Source organism: Ischnura elegans, chromosome 8, assembly GCF_921293095.1.
Source record: "Ischnura elegans chromosome 8, ioIscEleg1.1, whole genome shotgun sequence".
Taxonomy (NCBI): Eukaryota; Metazoa; Arthropoda; class Insecta; order Odonata; family Coenagrionidae; genus Ischnura; species Ischnura elegans.
The window spans coordinates 34,299,736-34,322,693 of NC_060253.1; the positions used below are offsets into that span (position 1 = coordinate 34,299,736).

At 38.6% G+C, this 22,958-nt stretch overlaps 1 protein-coding gene across 1 annotated transcript in view; it reads left to right on the plus strand.

Moving 5' to 3' along the window:
* LOC124163861 (growth factor receptor-bound protein 14-like) overlaps positions 1-22,958 on the plus strand; it is a 512,073-nt gene that overhangs the window by 76,584 nt on the left and 412,531 nt on the right. The window contains exon 2 of the mRNA XM_046540966.1: positions 2,413-2,645. Within this exon, the coding sequence (XP_046396922.1) occupies positions 2,435-2,645 (211 nt within the window). The 5' untranslated portion in view covers positions 2,413-2,434. The remainder of the gene's footprint in view (positions 1-2,412; positions 2,646-22,958) is intronic.

Consider the following 22,958-nt stretch of genomic DNA (forward strand, 5'->3'; position numbering starts at 1 on the left):
TGATTGCGGAAAAATCATCTTTTTCTTGGAGCACTGCGTCGACCTCGTGGAGTGATTTGAAAAGCCTCGCTCTTCCGTGGTTCAAGCTGAAGTTAGTTCCGACCTCTGCCTCTACGTGTCGCCACCATCTCTGTCGTCACCCCGGTTTGTTTCGTATGTGTTCATCGTCCTTTAGTCGAGTTAGCTGCTGAGGAGATATAATATATGTTCTTCGGATATGACGCGGAGAGTATGCTGATCGTATACTTAGACTAAATTCATTAACCAATTCATTCAATGCCAAAATTGGTCCTGTTTGACTTCATGTCACGATTTACCTTGCTGCACTTTAACGTAAAACCCTTACGTACAACTGCTTTGTCATTGATATAAAGTCACAATAATTTGATTAATGCGGATTGGAAATAAGGGAAAACGAAGCTGTAAAACTTGATATGAATCCTATTCAGAGGCGGTACTATGATAGGGAGAAGAGGGAGGCTAGGTAGGCCTAAGGGGTAACCTCGCAGCAGTAGTGGGGTTCGGGGACGTAAGAAAAATTTTGAGAATTTCGAGGCTTGCATCAACACTTAAAGGTTGTTTCGTCACTAATTTTCCAAACAGTCAAGGTTTTAAAACAAACAAATGATGTGCAGTTTCAGTCATTTTACTTATGGTAATTTTATATAATGCATTACGTTTTTATTCCTTGTTATAATAGCTCCAAAAAATGGTCTCCCCTCCTGTATATATTCGAAAATTGAACAGAATTACGATTTATCTTGTGTAAATTATCTAGATCTAAATACTACCCCGCAAGCCACCTAAGGCGTGTGGCAGGAAGTGTTAGGAAACCAGCAATTACCACATAAAAAGGAAGAGCCCTAACGAAATTACGACTAGCATTTATTAAAGTCATTTATGGTTCGGGGGGAAAACGAATTCTCATATCTATCCGTTCAGCAAAACATCTATCTCAATTTATCGCTTCTGTCGGACCGGGAAATGTAGTGGGGCTCAAGTATTATGTTCTCCGTGTCGCTCTTAAAGATATACATTCTCAATTGTTCAAGCAATCGAAGCCTAGAGCTCAGCCTCAGAGTCTCCAGCGGCTCACAGCCTAATTCGCTTAACATCTGGGTAACGCTGTCTGTACGCCCGTAACGTTTTTTGACGAACCTCGCAGCCTTCCTTTGTATTTTGTTCAGTTCGCGGATTAAGTCTGTCTGCACCGAATCCCATACGCTCGCTGCATATTCAAGGTGCGATCGGACGAGTGTGATGTGGCACCTTTCTTTTACTTTCTCATCCGAAAATCTTCACGCAATACGCTTGACGAATCCTAATTTATTCAGGGCTATGCCGCAAATATTCCTTAGGTACATGAGTTCCCCACGAGAGGTTCGAGATTATCGTAACTCCCAGGGGCTTCACTTCGTCTGTGGTCTGTATGTTAATACTATCAACTGCAAAAGTTTGGTTATAATTGGACGAATTCCGCAAGAAATGTACCGTCATGCGATTGCTTTAAGTTCGGGACCCCACTCTTGGCTCCACAAATGAACGTTGTTTAAGTCCGATGATAGAATTTCACTGTCAGAGTGATCACTAATTTCGCGATAGATGACAGCGTCGTCAGAAAATAAACGTATTTTACTGCTAATGCGGGAGATATTATCCTACATGTTAATAGGGTGGTTTCCAACTATTTTTTATTGCCTAAATCGAAAGATTATCACTCCTGGAGTACGTATTTCATGCTTTTAGATTTTTTAATTACGATATCTATTTTTCGCGATTAAATGAAAAGTGAAAAATTTCAAGCGCGCGAAAACGCGACGGCTAAGTAGGAATGATGGGAAAACCGCCCGTGAGACGTATTTCTAGTTCCCCCTGCCGCCTTGTGAGGTGACCTTGGGGCGAGGCTTGAGCGCTGATACGACGCAGGCTGCTAGCAGGTAGCTAAGTACTCTGCTAGCAGGTAGCGCTTAGCTTAAATAAGGATTATTATTACCCTGTCAAACGAAGGAAAATGTCCGAACTTAGGTATTTTTAATGTGTGATTATTAAGAGATGTTTCCCTGAGCTCTGTGCGTCATGCATGGATTAGTAATCTCAGACAATGTAAAACTCCTATCCACTCCTATAGAAACTAGGTCCCTGTGACGTCACGTGGAGTGGAATCGCATGGGCGCCAATCTGGCCTTTTTCAAATTAGGTTAAAATTGACTGTTGCCATTCGTCTAAACTGGGATTTCTAAAACGAAATAATTTGTATATTATGAATACACTAATGTTGGGTAATGAATTGCAATCAATGCTTTTCGTTTTCTTTGATGAAGGACACTATCCTATTTACTGCTCAGTTTGCACTTTTGAGTTGCTAACCCGAAGCACAGATAAATCATTTCTGTCTTTTCCTTTCCTTTGCAGGGCCTTGGCCGGCCACATTCACATGCTGGACCTGAGCGGGGAAGAGGGCGGGCAGGCCCTGCTCAACTGGCCATGGCCCGCGGGCGCGGCCTCCTCTGCGGGGGAGGCGGTGTCCACCGGCGAGGACCTACATGCCGTGGGCAAGGAAGGCGGAGGGCCTCCTGGGAGCGGAGGTGGCCGGTGGAAGGGCTGCTTCCACACAGCATTCTCATCCCTCTGCAAGAGAATCTCAGGTCTGTGCTTATTTCCTCTTTATTAATTCTCCATCAAGGATCTACGAAAAATCGTTGGGGTCATCTCCATAGAAAAATCTTTCCGTAGAAACATTAAGTTATGGTATTCATGGTGAAGCAAAAAATCCAGTCCTGTTCCTTTTGCTTTGAAAAAACCTTTATTTGCTGTCGACTAGTCGATAGCTATAGCGTCATTATCAATACAAAAAGACATTATCAAAACAAACTCCTGTTTGTTTGGTCTGTGATTATTTACTCTTTATTACTGCTCCATCAAGGATGTACGAAAAACTGTTGGGTTCATCTCCATAGAAAATTTTTCCTTACCGTAGAAACATAAAATTATGGTATTCATGGTGAAACAAAACACACAGTACTGTTCCACAAACGTTTATTTGCTGTCGACTAGTTTCGACGGCTATGGCGTCATTATCAAGACCAGGCATTATAAAAACAATCTTTTGTTTGTCCTGATAAGGACGCTATAGGTTTGTCTTGATAATGACGCTATAGCCGTTGAAATTAGTTAGCAGAAAATATAAGTTTGTGGAACAATACTGTTTTTTTTTACTTCACCATGAATATCTCATCTTTCCACGAAGTCACGCCGAAATCAATTTATTTCATTAGATTGTGCTTTTGCTAATAGTGCCCCACGCCGCCTTAATGACGGTGTTGGGATTTCCCTATCCTACTCCTTCCATCCCTATCCTTTTCCCTGGAGGCGTCGTCGGGCTCTCATCGCGGAGGCGCTTCCTATCCTTTTTCTCTCCTCTGTCCTTCCCCTCCCGAGGTGTGCGGGTAAAAAGTTTCGGACTTGCAGATCCGGCCCTCAGGAGTCCCCGCGAGCCCACCCTGTGTCATCGTTTCCGCTGCTCCATGGAGAGAGTTCTAGGGTGTTTTTTATATTTTATTTTTTCTCGGATTTTTTATTTATACCTCTTAAAAGATGCTGTGGGGTGCAGATGGGATATCCTAAAAAATTCAGCCCGATTTTTTTTTAACATTTAGAGGTCGCTCAAAGAGTATAAATGCAATAACATTCAAATTTTCCAATTTTAGGGAATAACATCATTTTCAGGGGTAACGCTCGATTTTATAGGTCTGCAGGGCCGGTGGTGCAGCGAGGGGGGTTTTGGGGGATAAACCCCCCCCAGAGCTCCGAGAAATTTTTCATTTTAATCCATTTTACTTAATTGTATTGATATTACTAATAGAATAGTGTAAGGATTGATAAAATATCCCTCAGAAAGCCGAAAAAATCACCATTTTCAACCATTTATCTTAAAATTCCGCAATTTATTAATCTCGCATCTACCTCTTATCCTGGTGGGTATACCATACCTCACCACACAGCCTTGCATTAGTTTCACCTAAACCCCCCTCCTTAATGCCTTAATTCCTAGCTGCGTCCCTGTTCAGAACCAAACTTCGCTCCATTTTTACGTCCACTCAACAGTTTTCTAGGAATATAATACTTTTACAGCCGCGCGTCATAACCCTGACGGCGAGCTGGTTGCTTGCAGGCCGCAGTCACGGTCAGCTGATAGGTCCTGCGCCCCTCATTTTCTTACGTTCCCCTTGCACCTTCCCGGTGTTCCCCCGAGATTACGCGCGGTTTGGTTTGGGAGCAAGAGTGATTCCTTCCCACCCTGAGGATCCTAGCCCGAATCCCGATAGTGGAAAATTTTCATAGACTGCCCGATCCCTGCTTCAGTGCTACATGCTGGGCAATTCAAGCGCAACACGCCGTCCGTCTGATGTGACGTTAAACCGTGATCCCCTTGGGTCCCATACTTAAGTGGAGTATGATTCCGGCGCCGAATATCTCTTCACCCTAACTTCCCTACTCTTACTCATGGTTTATTTAACCTCAGCTGTCGTTCGCCTCCTCCAATAACCAATTGATCCTACGCCATTCAAGGTTAACCTTTTCACATGGTCATTACGTGCTCGATTTGAGTATATATTCTATGCTAATTAGTAGCAATCCCCACGGAAATGAAAAAAGGCGGTTAAAAAATTGAATATCGATAAAGTTGGATTAGTAAATGTCAGTTGTGTTATTTTTTTTATTTAAATCAACCAGCATCGGTGATATAATATAGTGCGATCATATATTAGTGAAACATAAAATATACCACACTGCCTAGAGACAAAAACGTTTAACCATTGTCTTTGTTTTGATTTAATTAGCTTCCTTCCTATCTCATCGTATTTTCCCAAATGTTTGGCCGTCATAATTAGTCATTGAACATAAAGGGCAATTGAAAATATTTGGCGATTAATAAATGTGAATTTATGTTTTTTATTTATCGTTGATTTCTGTACACTTTTACACTGGGGAAATAATTTTTCAATACTGCGTTGCTTTAATTATTGAAGTTTGTTTCTAACCGTAACTACCTGCATTATAGGTTGATATGGTTAGCCATTCACAAGTTTCTTTCGACGTAGTGTTTCACTAGCAATATCGTAGTGTGGTTGCTCTTTCCACTTACTATCCAAGTTCCTGGCCGCCATAAAAAATCCTTCCCTTCATTGAGGTTGCGTGAGTGGGTGAGGTTCATTGCTACGACAAGGTGAGCCCATTTGGAAAGATCTTGTCTTTCGATCGATGCATTGTTTGCGGAGCAATACAGTGGTTCTCTCATGGCCCGTAATATCTACCCCTCCCGTAGCCATTCGTGGAATTGAACTTGGCGCGAGACAGTAAAGCTTTCCAAAGCCAATGACCTCCGCTTCTTTTATGCCTTATTCGTTGGCGCCCCCACGAAGATTTTTTAACGGCCAGTAGATCCGCTACGACTCGCCGCCTCCCACCCTCTGTGCACTCACGGATATTCGTCGGTCCTCCCTTGCTGTAATGGAGGTTTGTTTGAATGCTGTCTCTGAATCGTCCGTAGGAGTATTATTTCCTTTGTCCATCACTACCTTAAAAAAGGTATGCTATGTGTACAGCGCCTGGTTATGCATTCATGTTGATTCAACCACCATTAACTCATCATTTTCGTCGTTGCACACTTGTGTGGATTTTTTTTCTTCAAATTAAGATGTAATGAGTTTCTAATAACTGGAATTTTACATCCATTTTCTCTTTACGTGATACTTTTGTGTGTTGATCGTGCCGCTAATTTCAATGCATGAAAACTTGTTAGAATCCTTTTAGCTCCATAAAAGTTTCTCTTACGCCTCAGCTCACTGAAAGACGTGTTAAGTTTCTTGTGATGTATATTCATTCCACTGCAGCATCTAAGAAAAGCGACGCCATTACTATTTTTCTAGTGCTCTTTTGAATTTTTACATCAGTCCAAGTTTTAGCGAGTATTTAAACGTATATGCAATTGTAATTTACTTATGATTGTAACAGGAATTGTTAAGTTTTCGTTTTCACTCCATCGTTGATACAAAAATGTTCCGTGACCTTAATATTCTCATGTTCCCCTTAACTTATATACGAATTTCATGATAGTAGACTTTTTATGGTTCAATGAATTACCCACTGATTACCGGCTGCTTATTTTCGTCAAGAAATTTGAATCATTATTTTCCTTAATTATTGCAATAACGTATGATTTTTCCCTCGTGTAGGTATTATACTGGCATTTCAAGGATCTCCTTCGGATCCGCGCTTCGAACTCGCGTTGTCTCAGTGAGTCCGTTCTTTTTTCTCCAATCGTCTGTGTTTCGCATCGTAAGAGTGCCGCACAATCGTCGGAGGAAAAAAAAACGATTTTTTCTCCGCGATCGGTGGGGTTACTGAAAGATATCGATCCGCTGGGGTTAGGGGGGGGGGATAAAAATGGATGCTGGATGACTAGTAGCTGGACTCGTACGTCGGAATGGAGCGACGCGACCGAGGGTGGGGTGGGGGAAAATAGTGAAAAAAAAGAAGGATTCCATGCGAATACTTTAAAGCGGCTACGCCCAGTCATTCACCTCCGAAGCGAACTTAAAGATGATTTGTCCCGCTCATCAAATTTATTCTTTCGGTTTTGTTGTCTGAATATATTTGAGGAGTTCATAATATCCCTACTTGTGAACACGGTTGTGAGAATGTTCTTGTGTACTTCTGTTAGTGTTTTAAAGGGATTATTTTGTTCTCATTAGAGTGTAACCCTTTTCTTTCGTGAGCGGTTTGGGTGTTATCATTGTCGCCTCTTACATTTACATGAAGTTCGTAGAAAGGGAGCCGGTTACTTCAACCTAGCCGAAGTCCAATTTGACCGACAGATTTTTCTGAGCATTATTTTTGTGACATTATAATGTCAAAAAACTAATTCTCAGAAAGTTCTCACACTTAACAAAAGTCATCGGGATGATTCGCGCACTACTTAGGAATGATGAAAGCTAAGCCACTTCTCAGCTAGTACAATGTAAAATAAGCTGTTCTTTCCTGCGAGCACACAAAATTCTCAAACCATCTTCAGAGATATAACAAACGTCTTCAAGCGCCGAAATTTGGTCACATACTGATGTGGAGTGGCAGCTAATTTAGCTTTGCTTTGAACAAAAGGATAGAATAGTGCAAGTTTAAAATTTTTTCACTGGATAGGAAGGCATGACATCGTAGGACAACTTTAAAGGAAAGTTTTATTTTTACCTGCTCATACTATTGCGATGTATAAGTGAGTTAAATTACTACTTTCGTAAAAGTAAAGGTATACATTAAACTGTCCTAAAGAAACTAGCCGTGATAGAAAGAATATAAGTACAGATTCGGAATCAGCGTAAAATATACGTCTAAGATTACCCAACAACGTATCTAGCACAAAATCTATGTTAACCAGTGTTACCTGTAAAAGAAAATGGGCGGATGGAAAATGGAAGAAACGGAAATGGCCATATATTTTTTCATACAAAGGCCATATTTTATTTCACTTGTTTCACCAGCTCGAACTATTTGAAGGTTGGGTCACACAATTGAGACGGGAACTACACTATCCATAATCTGTTCCCCAGCTTGAAGTTATAATTATCCGTTCAATTCTCCGTCGGAGCGAAAATTCGTTGGGCTTTTCAGATTTTACAAGATTGGACCTTTTAAAGATGTTTCCTATCAGTCACTGCAATTAATTCCAAACTGATACACAGAAACACTACTTGGAATTAGACAATAAAATGAGATATACAAATTAAGTGAAATTGAAATTATTTTCTCTAATTTGGACAAAAATCTCTAACGGAATATACGGGTTATACCTTTTTACCTACGTCTGACGGCCTTTTACAACCAACCGGCTTACATTCATGGCGTACTATATCTCTTTCGGATTTGATAAAAAAAATGAAATTTTACGAAAATTCTGAGTTAAAGCTGTAGAAATTACAGAGAATTGATTAAACTTGTCGTTTTTTTTTAATTTCATCGCGGTAAAAGTCGGAATTCTTGCGTTAGCCGAAGTGCGTCGTATTTGCCGCGGAAGGTAGCTTTAAGGGCGTGGCCTTCTCGAAGCCTTCTGCTCCCCTGCCTGTGTCGCTCTTGATTGACCATAAGGGAATAGTGCTCCAGATGTTTTTAGTTTGTAATTAACGTGGCTAGAGCAAATAGGCTGCCAGTTGTTGTCCGATTCAAAAGCGCGTATCCCTAAGGTTGGAGAAGCGTCGTAGTTCATATACTTCTCGGGAAACTACTATGCAATAAATAAATTTGGTTGTTTCGGGCAATACGTTGAGGAATTTGCGGGACATTTTGAAAGAATAACTAAAACTTCGTCTTTCCTCAGAACTCAAGAGCGTATTCAGGATCAAAACTAGGGGAGTGGGGGGCAAGTCATGGTCGTTGAAGCTGTAACATTTTACATTTTAGCATGGAAAAGGTGAATGAAACCAACATTTTAAGACAATTATAACAGCGCTTATTAGTTTTTAAAATTGTATACTTTTTAATTTGTTACATTTTAGTTACATGTTGTAACTTTTTTATTTCCTCTTCAAACTTCACAAATATTTTATTACACTTTATAAACAAACTCGGGAGCAAAGAGACACCCGCACGCCACAACTATTACAATCCCCATACACTCCATGCCGCGCCGTCAACAACAATTGCCCCACTCCACCTCTGCTGCTCAATATTGCCAGCTTCATTGTCCTCCTCCCATCAATCGTCACGCCAACATCCAATCCAAAACAACTCAAAATTAAGTGTTACAATGTCTTAAACTAATATTTAAAAAAAATTGTTGAAAACTTTCGATTCAATCCAGTCTGATTTTCCTTAAAGACTTTAGCGATTTTTGCTTCTGGGGGGAGGGGGGAGGGGAGGGACTGCTACCCCCTCCTGCCCCTCGCTGGGTACGCCCATTTCAGAACTTTTTATTAAATGGCTACCATGGTTTCAACGGTTAACGATACGTCATCGTCTGGACCAGGAGATGGCGTTAGCAATCTAAACCATGGTCGCGATTTAATGAACTATTGCGGAAAAACGAAGTTTAAGTTATTCATTGAAAATGCAATTAAAGTTTTAAAAAAATCTAACTTACTTTTTACGTTTATCATAGCGTAGTTGCTGTATATCCTCAACATAAAATAGAGTTCACAGGCTCACCTCTCAAAGTCTCGAAGTCCTTGTTAATCCTTCGTTAACTACTTACGTCACTTTGGGGATGACATGGATTAAATTTTTTTAACCTTTTCGTTATTAGCATGGAGTAAGTATATACTTACTCTATGTTATTAGTTAGAGTTCAACTACTATAAATGGTCTTTAAATCACGGGGTGCATTTGTGATATTTTATCCACCTGTTGGTCCCGTCAAGATATTTGGTGATATTTTAACTACGAGAAACACTTTGAACATCATTCCAGTTTTTTAATAAACTACCGTATTAAGTGCTATTATTTGCTAAGTTTTTTCCTCGTTCTTCATGATCGTCAATGATCAATGATCTTCATGACTGTTGGAGTTAAAGAATTGCGAAAATTTCACAGAGGAAAAAATATTCGTCTTTTCCTGAAATTGAACCAGGTTTCCCTAAATTCTTGTCTAGAGGCTGTAAAATCGCAATGAACATGCGTTAGTTTTTTCAAAATGGCGCCACACTGGGAGAAAATACGCATCGATATGGAAACGTAAGTAAATCTACATATTTTTTACTGTAACTGTGGATAATTACCACTTCGGTTGAAGTGACATTCAGTAAATGGCATGAGAAAAATGTGTTGCATGGTTTATGCGTAATGGTTCGGTATGTTTTCAGGATTTCTGAATCAGAGAAATCAGGTGAAAGGAGGAAATTTCAAGTAATCCGTAGCCTATCGTAAAAATTTTTTGTAAGGGAAATCAGAGCTAATATTTTTTACTAGTCTTTTGAAAACAAATAATATAAATTCAATACTAGGCAGCTCAAATTTGTAGATTCATGGTAGGGAAGTATCTATGTTGAACTTAGTAATCCTTCTTACTTGTCTTGCAAGAATTTCATCATACAAGCTTTGCCTCATCTGTCAGCTAATTGAATATTTTCCTCTCTCCTCGGATTTATTCTTCGTTAGGTTTCATATTGTTATTATATTTTGTCTCAATTGTGTTTTTTTCACGTCACAGCTGTATGCGGAAATTTATTTAAATAAATTCTCAAAATAAAATGTGATTCCCGGCCGGTTTCAACAATGGCGCGTCGTTATCAATGGTATCACATTGTTTCAGGGTTGCTTTGTCTCCAGGCGTGTGTATTATTGCGAGGACTTGCCAGTTGATGCCAGAAAAATGATGATAAAGCGGTAATTTTATCGCCAGCCTGATAGGGCCTCGTAAGGGCGCTTGAACATTTCTCTCGTGGCAGTCTAAATATTGGCGTCTCTTATCTCGGCCATAGAGCTTTTATCTACTTTATTTCCACTACGCACTTCACGAGGCTACAATGGAGGACGTTTGGAGCTAACGCAGGCAACATCCTCCTCCAGCCGAGGTTACTACTCAGTTACTCTTCATTAGCTCTCTGACGTTTATAAACGAATCGTTCAAATGTACGATTCATGAATGACCGAACGGAATTAATTGAATCACATGATTCAGTTCAAATCGTTCAAAATGAACGATTGGCGTGATGATTTAACAAGCATCCGAGCGAACGATTGGTGCGTGTTATCGTGAAATATTCGAGCCTTGCTTTGTGGTTATTATGAGAATTTTGAAGTCATGAATTCTCGAATTTGCTCATGATAGATACCCTTTAAATGACAGAGAGTCGATTGTTTGCCGGGAAGAATGGTTGATTATTATTCAAATGAATGATTTTCCCGTAGCCACACATTAAATTTTCTTTGAATGGAAATCACATTATTCTTCGTTAAAACTTTCGCGGGTGCTCGTCATTATGATTAAAAACCTTTGGGCTCTGTCGCCGCGTCAATTCTTGGGTGGCCCCAACGTTTCATCACTATCAATTTAACTGTGAATTGCAAAAAAAAATCGCACGCTGGTTTATTTTTGTTACGACGTTATTCGGCGCCAAAAGCAATTGATATTCTCAGAAATTCAGGCCGTGTAAAAAAATCTTAAGTTTACTTCACGAGATTTTGTAAAAATATAAATGACGTATACATGTATTTCATGTAGTTTCGGTTATTAAAGATGATATGTGTGCTGGTCATAATTGATGTAATCTTTCACCCAAGGTGAACCCAAGAAAATGATTTCATGAATAAAATATCCGTTGTAACATTTTTGAAAATAAAATAAATCTATGTGAGGGAATGGAGGATAAGAGTACACAGTTGGGTAACATTGCGTTGTGATTTTTCTAGCAGTTGGCAGTACTGCAGATGCTTCATGCTAAGGTGTATAGTGCGTACTTAGCAGCAGACTAATACGCCGCATTACCGTTGGTTCACGGAGTTTTGTTTGGTAATTATCAGGCAAAATATATTTTTGCTACTTTCCAGTGTAATAAATTGACTCCGTAAAATAACAAATTGAGTGTAGCTAGTAGCTACGCAGGTTGGATAATTTTCACCTGATATCATAGCAGTGGCGTAACTATAGGGGGGTTTAGGGGATAGATACCCTCCCCCCCCAAAGTCTCAGAGAAGTTAAAAAAATATATTTAAAGCTATTTCCTAGTTTTGACATGTAATCACTCCATCTGCCTACAGCGAAATCTTTAGTGCTAAAATGGTGTAAAATGTATTTCCAGGCATGTCATTTTTCAAATATTTGTCGTTGACCCATCCCATTCCCCCCATAGCGTATTCCTAGTTACGCCATTGTATCATAGTAAAGTACAGTTCATTAGCTAGCCGATGAATTGAGGTTGATAGTTGTTGTGCATATTGGTAGTATCTAGCAAAAATTTCGTAAAGCATTTCCCGTGACGCTAAGTAAAAGTACACAGCCCTGCGTAATTTTACCTGCAGTGCATCCTTTTACCCTACATCAATCATATTCGTTTCTATTTATGGATATTCAGTTGTTTATTTCATAGTTTATTTTAGTAATGTTTACTTTTTCATGTTTAAAGTATTATTAGCTAGAAGGCGAACAAAATGTTCAAATAAAAATAAATAGAAATGGAGGAATATGAGATAGAAAAGGCTGACAATATGGCAGAAAAGGCAAATAAAGAAACACTGGAAGAAAATGAAAAAGACAAAAATAGAAAAAAAATAAAAGTATGAAGGCAAAAGCAAAACTGGCATTCCACACTAAAACTCCTCATCCATCTACGTTCTCTGAAAAGTCATCTAGCATACCTCATGAAAAATATGAGGTGGAAGCACTCTTTGACGCAAATGCCTTATTTTATTATTTTTTGTATAACTAGAAAACCATTTTATTTAAGCTTTCCAAACTTTATGTGGCTGGTATACCATATTTAAAGAAAGCAATAACGAAATAAACATAGAAAATGTTGGGTTGGTATCTTATTGAAACAAGAGATATAACCGATAATCCACTGCGTGCGTACTCTTGCCCTCCTTTACCATACTGTATATTCGTGTCTTGTCCAAATCTATTTTATTTATTTTAATTAACTTTATTTATTCAATTTCGTTCGTTACCCTGGTTTTGATTGTATTTATTTATCTGTTAAAATATGTTTTGCTTGGTTGATGTTTTAGTTTGTTTATAGTTTGTTTAAAAGAACGTTGCTATCTGTTGTTGATAAAGAGAAGGAGATTGATGGAAAGAAAGTTTTAAGAGAGAATAGGTAGGTTTAATATTATAATAATAATAAATTCGATTATTTCGTGGGCCTTATGGCCCATGAGAAAATTATTGTACGACTTTTACAAGTTCAGCATGACATTACATTCATAATAGAAAAGAAAAAATGAAAAGAAATACAAAAGGTTCAACCGTTGCAGACCGCCGTTAACTTACAGACAATTCGGCAAAACAATATTAACGAAAGGAAAAATATCATACTGCGATATAACTGACTAATTATTTCAAGAAATTAAGGCGACAATTTATTATGAAAATAGTGTCACACAAACAATATTTTAAAAAATACCAAATTAGTATAACACTCTAATTTAACACAATTTTAAACTCAATTTTCAGCAACAATATGTTTGAGCCATTCGATTAACACCGTTTTAATTTTACTTCAATCAATTTTAAACAGAATATAGAGGAAGGATTGAATAATTTCAAGGAACTTAATATTATTTGAGTGATCCCGACGTCACAAGGCAAATTAAGATACTCTTCACCCATTCGTACGGACTCATGGATTCGGTTCAATTATGAATGTATTGTATATGAGCTCGTGCATATGGTTCAATCCACTGATTATTATATGACACATTCGTTCGTTATCATGAACGATTTGAGGAACCGAATCATTTCAACTGACCAAATCACATGAACCGACTCATCGAAGCGAACCGGAACTCTGTCCACCACTCTTCATTACTGCGTCGCCTCGTAGTCAGCGTTAAGTGGGGTTGGTTATGGGGGGGGGGGGGGGGTTTGTTTACCATCCGTACCCATTCATTTCCTCATCGCGTTATCACTTCCCACTCGGGTGGCAAAAAGGTGCTAAATTTCCCCCTCCTTGTTATCTGGACAGCATCATATCTTGAGTGCCACGCTAGAAACGCGTTAAGTCATCATGACCCTGAAAATTATGGTGAAGATAGCATGCTCGCAGGGAAGCTCTCCTGGAAAGTGAGGGCTTGAATCTGGAGTTTAACGAGGCTCTGCTGCGCTTATGTAATTCATCTCGAATGCCGAATTCAGACACTTTACTACTGCCGTTTAAAATTTGCGTTTTCCCGTTGCGTTTGGCGTATACAATGAAGAATTTTCACTTTTCTTTTTAGTTAGGATATTCCAAATTTATTACTAAAATCCGATTTAAAACTAATGCGAAGCATTCTAAATTCTGCCATGGACTGTCCCGATCTCATCCCCAATCTAAAGCCTGAATCACACGATCATTTTATCCGTGGTTTCCTAGTGATCACTATCGCGTTCACTAGAGTGATCACTCGCAAATGATCGTCGCCGGCAATTGTTTTTCGCGTTCACGATCGCGATGGGGATTCCCATCACTGTTTTTCATCACTCGTCCGGTCGCTTTTTCCGTCGCTAAAACCGTCCCTAAAACCCTACATCAGCCAATCAGAATGCATTCCCGTATGGAGCGATTGCAGCGCAACGTTTGGCAATCGTGGGAACGACATAGAAAAACAAACACGCTATATATTTTCGTTATGCGGGTCCTATGACAACGAGCGGTGATATGGGAAATGATGCGAAAAGCGACAGCGGGAGGGACCGTGTCATTCATAAAAATGATCATTAGAGTGATCACTTCTCCCGTCGCGAAAAGCGATCGCTCTAGTGACCACTTTTCGCGACGAAAGAAAATGATCGTGTGATTCAGGCTTAACCTTTTAAGTTCCATGCAGACCCACTCGCACGCATTCGTTCCTCGATATGCTCAATCTTAGATTGTCACTGACCAAACATTCCGTCCTCTTCCGCCTCTCTTCCTTCATTAATTCTCTTCCAGACAACATTGACCCGTTCTCTTTTCTTAACCACACTTAAACCAACCGAGCTCTCTCCTACATTAATATAAACTCCTAAGGTCAGTAAGATTACTTTCAATGCATTGCTATTTATTTAAATTTATTATCTTTAATTGTTTGTTATAATATGCCATTGTAAACTGGCAAGTATTCTGTGCGTGGACAACTTGATATATAAATAAGTGAATAATCTTTTAGCCTGGTAAACCGATCACATCGTCTTACATTCATAATTGACCAATTTTGAGGTATATTTTCAGTTTTGTTGTGATTACAGTCATGTAATTTTGCCTAAAGGTAAATCAACTTACGATACATATATTCTTTAGCATCGGTAAAACGTACTGAAATTGGATTGATGCATCTCTTCACTCAACTGCTCTGTCAGCTCATCATTTCACATTTGCGTGGGTTTGTCTCATTTTTAATCTCCATCAGTACTTGTTTAAATTAAATTATGCAAAGCTTTCTTTTCTTGTCATTCCATACCTCTTGTACCTTTACGGTCTAAATTTAATTGCTCAATTTTTAAATGGAATGATGAGCTCCTTGGAGTATATTGTGGCTTACAAAATGAGACCTTGTATTTAGTATTTCTACTCACATCCACTGATAATTGCATTTAATACAAACTCAAGTTAACTTAGAACGAAGATAAATAAAATTAAGAAAAACATTTCTTTTGTAATCATCCACTCATCAATGAAACATGCATCGACCCAGTTTTCAAGTAGAAACCTAAGTCGGTGCATGCTTATTTAAAGTCTGTGCGGTTACAAAAGAAGTGTTTTTCTTCCATCGTCACGATGAAAAGATTCCATTATATAATGAGTCAACCTGATATACCCGAGTCAATTGTTCTTATAATAAAATAGGTGGAAATACGAGGAAGGAACCATAGATCACATTTTTCTATATTCATCTCTAGTATAAATAGCACATAGCGTTCCTGAGAAAATGTTATTCTTGTAATAAGAGGGGATTCAAACTCTAGAGAACTTCAGTGCGTCCATCGGAATAAAATAAATACCATTTAGAAATGGCTCGTATCATTCATAACAGCATTTTTCAAAGTGCCTTTTGTAGTTCTACCAATCGCTCCCCTGTGTACCTGTATATATATTTCACTGCCGTACATGCAATATTTCAAGTAATAGCTTAGTAAGGGAATGACAGAACGCGCCGACTAAGGACAGGCTTCCATGCTCACGTTCTCAGTCTTGTTTTTTTTACGGTCATGTGACACTTATCTGGTTCTGGGGGAGGCAAAGCTCCATAAATATTCATCCATCCCGCAAGGGTGCTGTTTTTTTCGGTAGCAGGAGGAAGTCATTTCGGGCGGCCGACTTTGAATCGCACCATGGGATATTTATCCATTAATTCTCATAGCTATTTGCGCAGGCATCCCTGTGGCATGCTTGTTGAAACCATTTAGTAGGAAGCAGTGACGTAGCCAGGGGGGAGGTCCCAACCTCCCTCCTCCCCTCCCCCTGAAAAAAAAAAACACAATTACTTTGCTTCATAAATGAAATCAAAACATTGAAAAATCATGAATTTACTAAAGATTTCTTTGACAAATGAAGTTTTTTTGATTATGAAAAGTGTTCAAATTCGTTTAAAAGCCTCTACTTAGTACTCCGTTTTTCAAAATTTTTATCCAATTTTGGACCCCCCCTGAAATAAATTCCTGGAAATGCCACTGGAAGGAATTCAATTATTGTTATCGTTTTTCTCAAATATTGCCGATCCCCCTTTGTGTGTCCCCTGCATTACAGTCGTATTTAATTCATAGTGATACAATCCTAAGAAGATTGGTGTATTTGGGCCCTCCTAACTCTTTCCTGCTGGTTCCGTTAGTTAACTGATGCCCTTTCTTCTGACGTTCTTCTTCATCTCCCCCAAGTACTTGCAGATTTTCCAGGGAATATTTCCGTCGATATTCCCTTCATTATATTTCTCATTTAAGTAAGTAATAATATTATTGAATGTCCTATACACCGAGTCCTTCTCCTGCGTATATTACTCCATAATTCTCTCTCTTTTCCTAATTACTCAGTAGTTCTCCACAATTCTCCACTCTACAATTCATTTCCTACATCTCCCTATCTTAACCGTTACACCAACACGTTTCTCACCCAATCGATCCGTTACATCCTCAGCACTCGCCGCGAGCAACAGGTCATGAAGGCTTATATTTTTTCTGATCGACCTATTCATTAAATGGTTCATGTTTCAGATCCGACAGTGTAAACAGTTGTATTTTAATCTTTTATTTGGTGAAAAAAAATATTTTGAAAGTTACTACTCGCATTACAGTAAATATTTCAATTACTTTTTCCTACACGATTGTAAACTAACATGTATTGTAACACGATTGTAAAAAATAAAGCAATGGCACCTACAAAATATGAAAATTATTCCCTATTCTCATTCCTACGTTTAATATTCATGAAACTTTAGAAAAAAAATGTTAAAACAAAGATAAATTGAGGGAAAATTTTTAATATTCAGATGAAAAAAAAGGTTTTTCTGCTGCGAATGCTAGTATGAGAATGAGACACTTTATTTTACGAGGTTTTCCCATCATGCAAAAACAATTAAGCTCTAAACTAACAATAAATAGACCCAGAGTGAGTTAAATTAGACGTTGCCCATTAAAAGATAATATTTACTCATATTTATTGTATATTTATGTATAATAAATTAGTTAATTGCATTTTTAATGCGAATAGATTTTTTAAAGGTTTGACGGGTTGTCAAAGTAGTAGGCGGTATAATTATATGCCTCCAGGACATAGGCGCCGACTCCATGGGGCCTGAGGGGGCTCGAGCCCCCTCAATAATTCGTTTGGGGGGGCGGAGCCCCCCCAATAATTCAAGAAATTAATTAAGTTATGTTATGCTTTGTAAAATCACAAAAATATGTTGGTATATTTTATTGTCCTTGTTTGACGATAGTTACCTTTTAAAATAATTTCAGTGATGATATAAAACAAATAATTATTACGGTATTAAACAGGTTAACTGAAAAAAGTGGTGTGAATCGTGATAGTGTTTCGGGGCTGCGACACACTTTGAACTTTTCCCGGTGCGTGAACCTTCGGGTACAAACTGGCGGGCCAAGAGGGATGTAAGCTGCCTCCCGGTTGATTTAAATGGAAGAATGACTAATTTTATAAGAATGGAAGAATGACATAAAAAATGTGTCAGGCTTGTAGAGTTTCCCGAAGTGTCAAGTTATAGAGAGTCGAGTTTTCGGGGTTCTTATATTGATCATATGACCCCTCGAAAAGGCTTTAAGAAAAACTTAAAAACTCACTATTTTTCATCTAAAATTTAGAAAATTTCCCGAGGCATGACCCGCGGTACGGGCATTGGGCCCCCCCAATATTTTTTATAAGTCGGCGCCCCTGCTCTAGGATGAGTTAAAGCGAAGGCTTTTTGTACTCGTAATTTGTTATGGCCAACGGACAAGGGTTTGCGATCGACGCATCGGACCAAAGTAATCCAAGTGCAGTTACTTCGCGAAAATCTGGGCCATCGTTTGCGCTTGGAGTCGCGAAATTTTTCTCCGCGGTCGCCCGAACGGACTCGCTCGTAAAACTTGATTGACGATTCTGTCGCGGGAAAGGTTTAAGGAACTCGCCTAACTTCCTCGTAAACGTTGCGGTCCAGCTGCATCTGTTCCAATTTGCGGCAATAGGATTCCAAAATTGGGGCTTGAAATAAAATCCTCATGAAGTATGATGAAAAACATGTATTAAAGGTGTAGGATAATCAAACTTGGCAATGATGCCATTTTTAAACCGTAGTAGATATAAGGTATTTGCGCAAGGAAGGGGTAGGTGAACGTAAATTTTCATGGATAAATTTAAGGATAATAGGCGTCATGCACGTCTGAAAATGGAAATTCAATATGTTGAGAGATTCAGACCCCAGTCATTTCTTTTTCTTCCATGTAATATTGCTGAAGAGATTACATGCGTATTAAAAATAATTTACAATATTTCTCTGGCGGCATGAAGGACAAAGTTTTTTTTTCTTTTTTTCTTTCCTGTGTTACTATAAGGTACCTGAATAAAAATCCAATCCTGTTGACTGTCGTCAATCCCTTACAATGGATGCAAATAGGTATGTAAATTCTCCTTTGATGATCTGTAGATTTTAGCTAGTTATATTGACTAACGTAAGGTCAAGAGCTATTATTGCAAATAGCTGATTCGAATTTACTGGCTCTTTACCGTTTTCCTCAGTTATGTAAATGGAGCAGTTTTAGTTTAAAATATTCCGATGCAATTTAATATGAGTTCTCAGGCAAGGAATTTGCAGTGTCTCCTGATTCCCTTACTTTGTGGGCATAACTTAAGTCCATTCTTTAGACTCGTCTCTCTGAAGTTGATTGAAGCACATATAACGCCTTTATATTGATAATATAACGAATGCGAATACCTATTTAATTTTAGAGATGACGTGGAGAATTTAATTTATTTATTCATACTTTTGGTACACTTAGAGCGCTGAATATGAAAATGTCAGTGGATGTATTAGATAAATCATTAGTTTTATTTATTTATGTATCTTCTCATAAAAATTTTCAAAATTGATTTATGATTTTTTTTAATTAAAATTTTTCTTTATTACATCTTGTTATTGTAAAGCCTCGTACCTCATTTGGATGTTTTCTCGTTACAATTGTGTATCCAAATGAAATTTACAGCAATTTTAAACAAAAATTACTGATGTTTGACCAAAATTTACGGCTTCTTTTTAGCATCATAAAGTTACCAAAAAGCTCATCATCTTTACGAGAATAATGGCATTTGTAGGAGGTAACCGACAGCAAAGTCCATTTGCGCCATTAGGGAAGAGTAGGGAGGGAAGGGTGGAGAGAAACCCGGCGTTAGACTACTCCTAATGAAAGACGCCAAGGGGACCACGGCTTAACGTCCCATCCGACGGACGGAGTGCCCTCGACAAGGCACTCTAGCAGGGATTGGGCAGCCACAGAAAAATCTCTTCCACCGCCGGGATTTGAGCCCAGACCGACTTGGTGGAAACCCAGCACTCACGGCCCACCAACGCTATCCCCTCCCAGAATAAATTAAAGGATATATGTACACGAACAGTGACGTAACAATGGGCTTGTAAGGGGGTAGATTCCCCCCCCCCAAAGCCTCAAAGAAATAAAATTATTATTTAAAACTATATTATAGTTTTGACATGCATTAACTCCATCTGCTTCAAGTTAAATCTTTAGTGCCAAAATGATGTAAAATTTATTTCCAGTCATGTCATTTTTCAAAACATTTTCCGGGTCCCCCTTTACCTGGGAGGGGGGTCACCCCACAGACTACTCATCCTCCCTAAAGCACATTCCTAGTTACGCCAATGTACAAGAACGTCTTCAGAATCTTTATTTTTAGCTTATTGGCTATCTTTTGCTCTCTCCATTTCATTGTACTTCAAACGTCGTAATCGAGATGCTCTTTTGGCTTCAATACTGTTTTCCCATCGGAAGAAGTACCTAGAAATTAAGTTTTACTTGTGATTTCCCCCCTTTAGACAGAGCGTGTCCTTGCGGTGATTCCACGACAATGGTTCTCGGTTGGCCCAAATATGCAGGAACTCCTTTCCCAATCCGTGTTCGACTCGTAAGAGATACTTCCGAGGATGTGGATCCGCGGTTGCGGAGACGTTATGAAGGCAACGTTCCAATCGGGCTGTGCGGAATCTCATTATCGTCGGTAGCATAATTGGCGGGAGGTGTTCAACGGCGCTATGGGCATTTGCGTCATTAAGGGTTGGCTGGGTAATTGGGTCAGAGAAGCGATATGTGGTGGCCAACTGAGGAGATGGTGTAGTGGATATCTCGCGACCGTCTGTGTCACTGTGAGAAGCCCATATTGATCTCGGTCTCTCGGACGGTGGGAATGGTCAGGGAAACAAACAAACAAGTTCAAACATAAGAGTGCTCCGCATTGAAATACTATTTACGCGTGCAAATTACGCCCATGAGATATCACGCGTTGAGTGTGCGTTCATATCTCCCCAACGCAGAATGCTCGTTCCAATGATTGCTCTTGATTCTGAAAGCATTGTAGAAATTGAATACTTATTAAGGATGGTCGGATCGGATACCTCGGATCCAAATATCCGCGGATATTGCCCTTCATCGGATACAACGGATCCAAAGTCGCGGAAGACATCGGATCTGGATCCGAAATTTTAAATAAGGGCGGAAAGAGTTCCGATTCTATCTTCGAATGCGCCGTCGCATGCGATTCTTGTCCTACTCATGAACCGTTTTGTTTGAAAGCTCTCGCAGAGGTTACCTTGGAGAATTTCAGCCGCGGAAAATAAAAAAGGCAAAATACGACAGGCATATAGTGTGACTCTTCCCAAGAGATTGAACAATCATCGGGGGAATCTCAGCGTCGGGAATTTGAAAATGCATTTAGATCAGAAAATATCCGATCCGAAAGATCCGGCTCCGAAAACTAAGGATTCGATCCGAATCCTGATGCGAAAAAAATCCTGGATCTTTCCATTCCTAATAATTATTATGATGTAATAATTTTATTTTATGTAAATAAAATTAAATAAGGTTGGAACGTTATCCCATGTTATACTTCAGGTATGCTTAAACAGGCATGTATCAGGAGGACTTTTTTATCTTTTTCGTAGTCTCTTTTGTCTTTAATCGTTTATCTTTCCTGCGGCAATCAGCTTGCGATAACAAGCTGAAATTGTGTCTACACGAGCAAAGTATTACTAATTATTAGTAATACGTGAAGATCGCATATGCGATAAATGCGATATTGATGCGATACACGTGAATCAATGCGACATAGGCGTGATGATAGGACGTTTATGATATTTAAACCTCAAATTTGCCTTTTCGTTGACAAATTTTGTTAATTTAGTGCCGACTGCGTCGCTGGACGTTGGGCCTCACTGCTTCATACATGGTTACATGTATTTACATCGGCAGCTAATAGAGAGGTTGAGAGAGAACCCTGGTAGCTTCTGCGAGTTAAGCAAATATTTATTGTCATTTGCCTAGAAAAAACTGAGTTTTGTAATGCTGCGCTCCTCACCATCTGGACGCAGTTAGCATAGTGGATGCAAAGATGTATTTCAGCCAGCACAATCTAGTTGTGACTGACAGACGCTCAACTGATGCTCAACAAGTGTATTTGATATCCAGGCTACTAATATAATTTTGAATTATTTAATTTATATCTTATTCCTTAATTTACTATTGTTTTATCCCATAATTACTCTAAATATTCCTTATTTTCTCAAATAACTGTGTTTCATCACACTGAGTCGTCATTTACTGGTGATACATTATGAAAGTTAAAAATTTAGATGCTACAAAATGCTATAAACTGTAATTGAAAGTGCTATAAAATTAAGATGAAGGTGTTATTTTCACGTATCTCTACCAATTATATTAACTCGTCTAAATTGAAACAATGGGGAGAAAAAACTGTTTACTCTGCTATTTCATTCCTGATCACTTGGAAATGAATATTAGTAAATCTTATCTGCCAATGCGTTTGATCTATTATTGCTCACTAGTGATCAATTTATTGATAGTTCAGAGCTTATTTATTTTTGTATAATGGGGCAACCTCACTATCCCTAAAATTATTCCATTTTTTATACTAGCGTTCACCGTCGAAAGATGTTTTCTTCGGATGAGTACTGAAAAACATTCCCACCCTTTCCCTTTGTTTTCATAAATTTTTATCCTAAAGTTACATGAATATTAAACACGGGAATTATGAGATGCGGGAATAAATGTCTGTTTTTTTTGTAAATACTATCGCTTCTTAAAATTCTGTGTAATACGCTGATCATTATATGAATTGTAATAAATATTAAAATTGGGGTGCATATCATAATAGATATAAGCTTTTAATGCGTAGGTATCCTAAATGTATTCAGAAGGGTGAAATGGCGCGGAATTTGGCTTAATAAATTGGAATCTGTTCCCACCAAAAATATTTGACACTCGTATGTATTGCCTCTTAAATCGGTTTCTTAACGTCGAGGGCATGTTATCATTGAAAATGATGAATCCCCAGGTGGAATGAGAGGAAATAAACTCATTGCCCTACTCCAACAGAAAGCGCAGAAGAATGGAATGAAACCACTGTGTGAAGTGATTGTAGATCTTTCATTCATATTGTTTTTAAATCGTGTCTTATGGAAAGGATAGAATTTATTTCTCTGTTATAAAATTTTTTATGAAAAATATTATGCATACTTATATTTATATGCATCTGATTAAATGTTAAGTAGAACGGGGAACC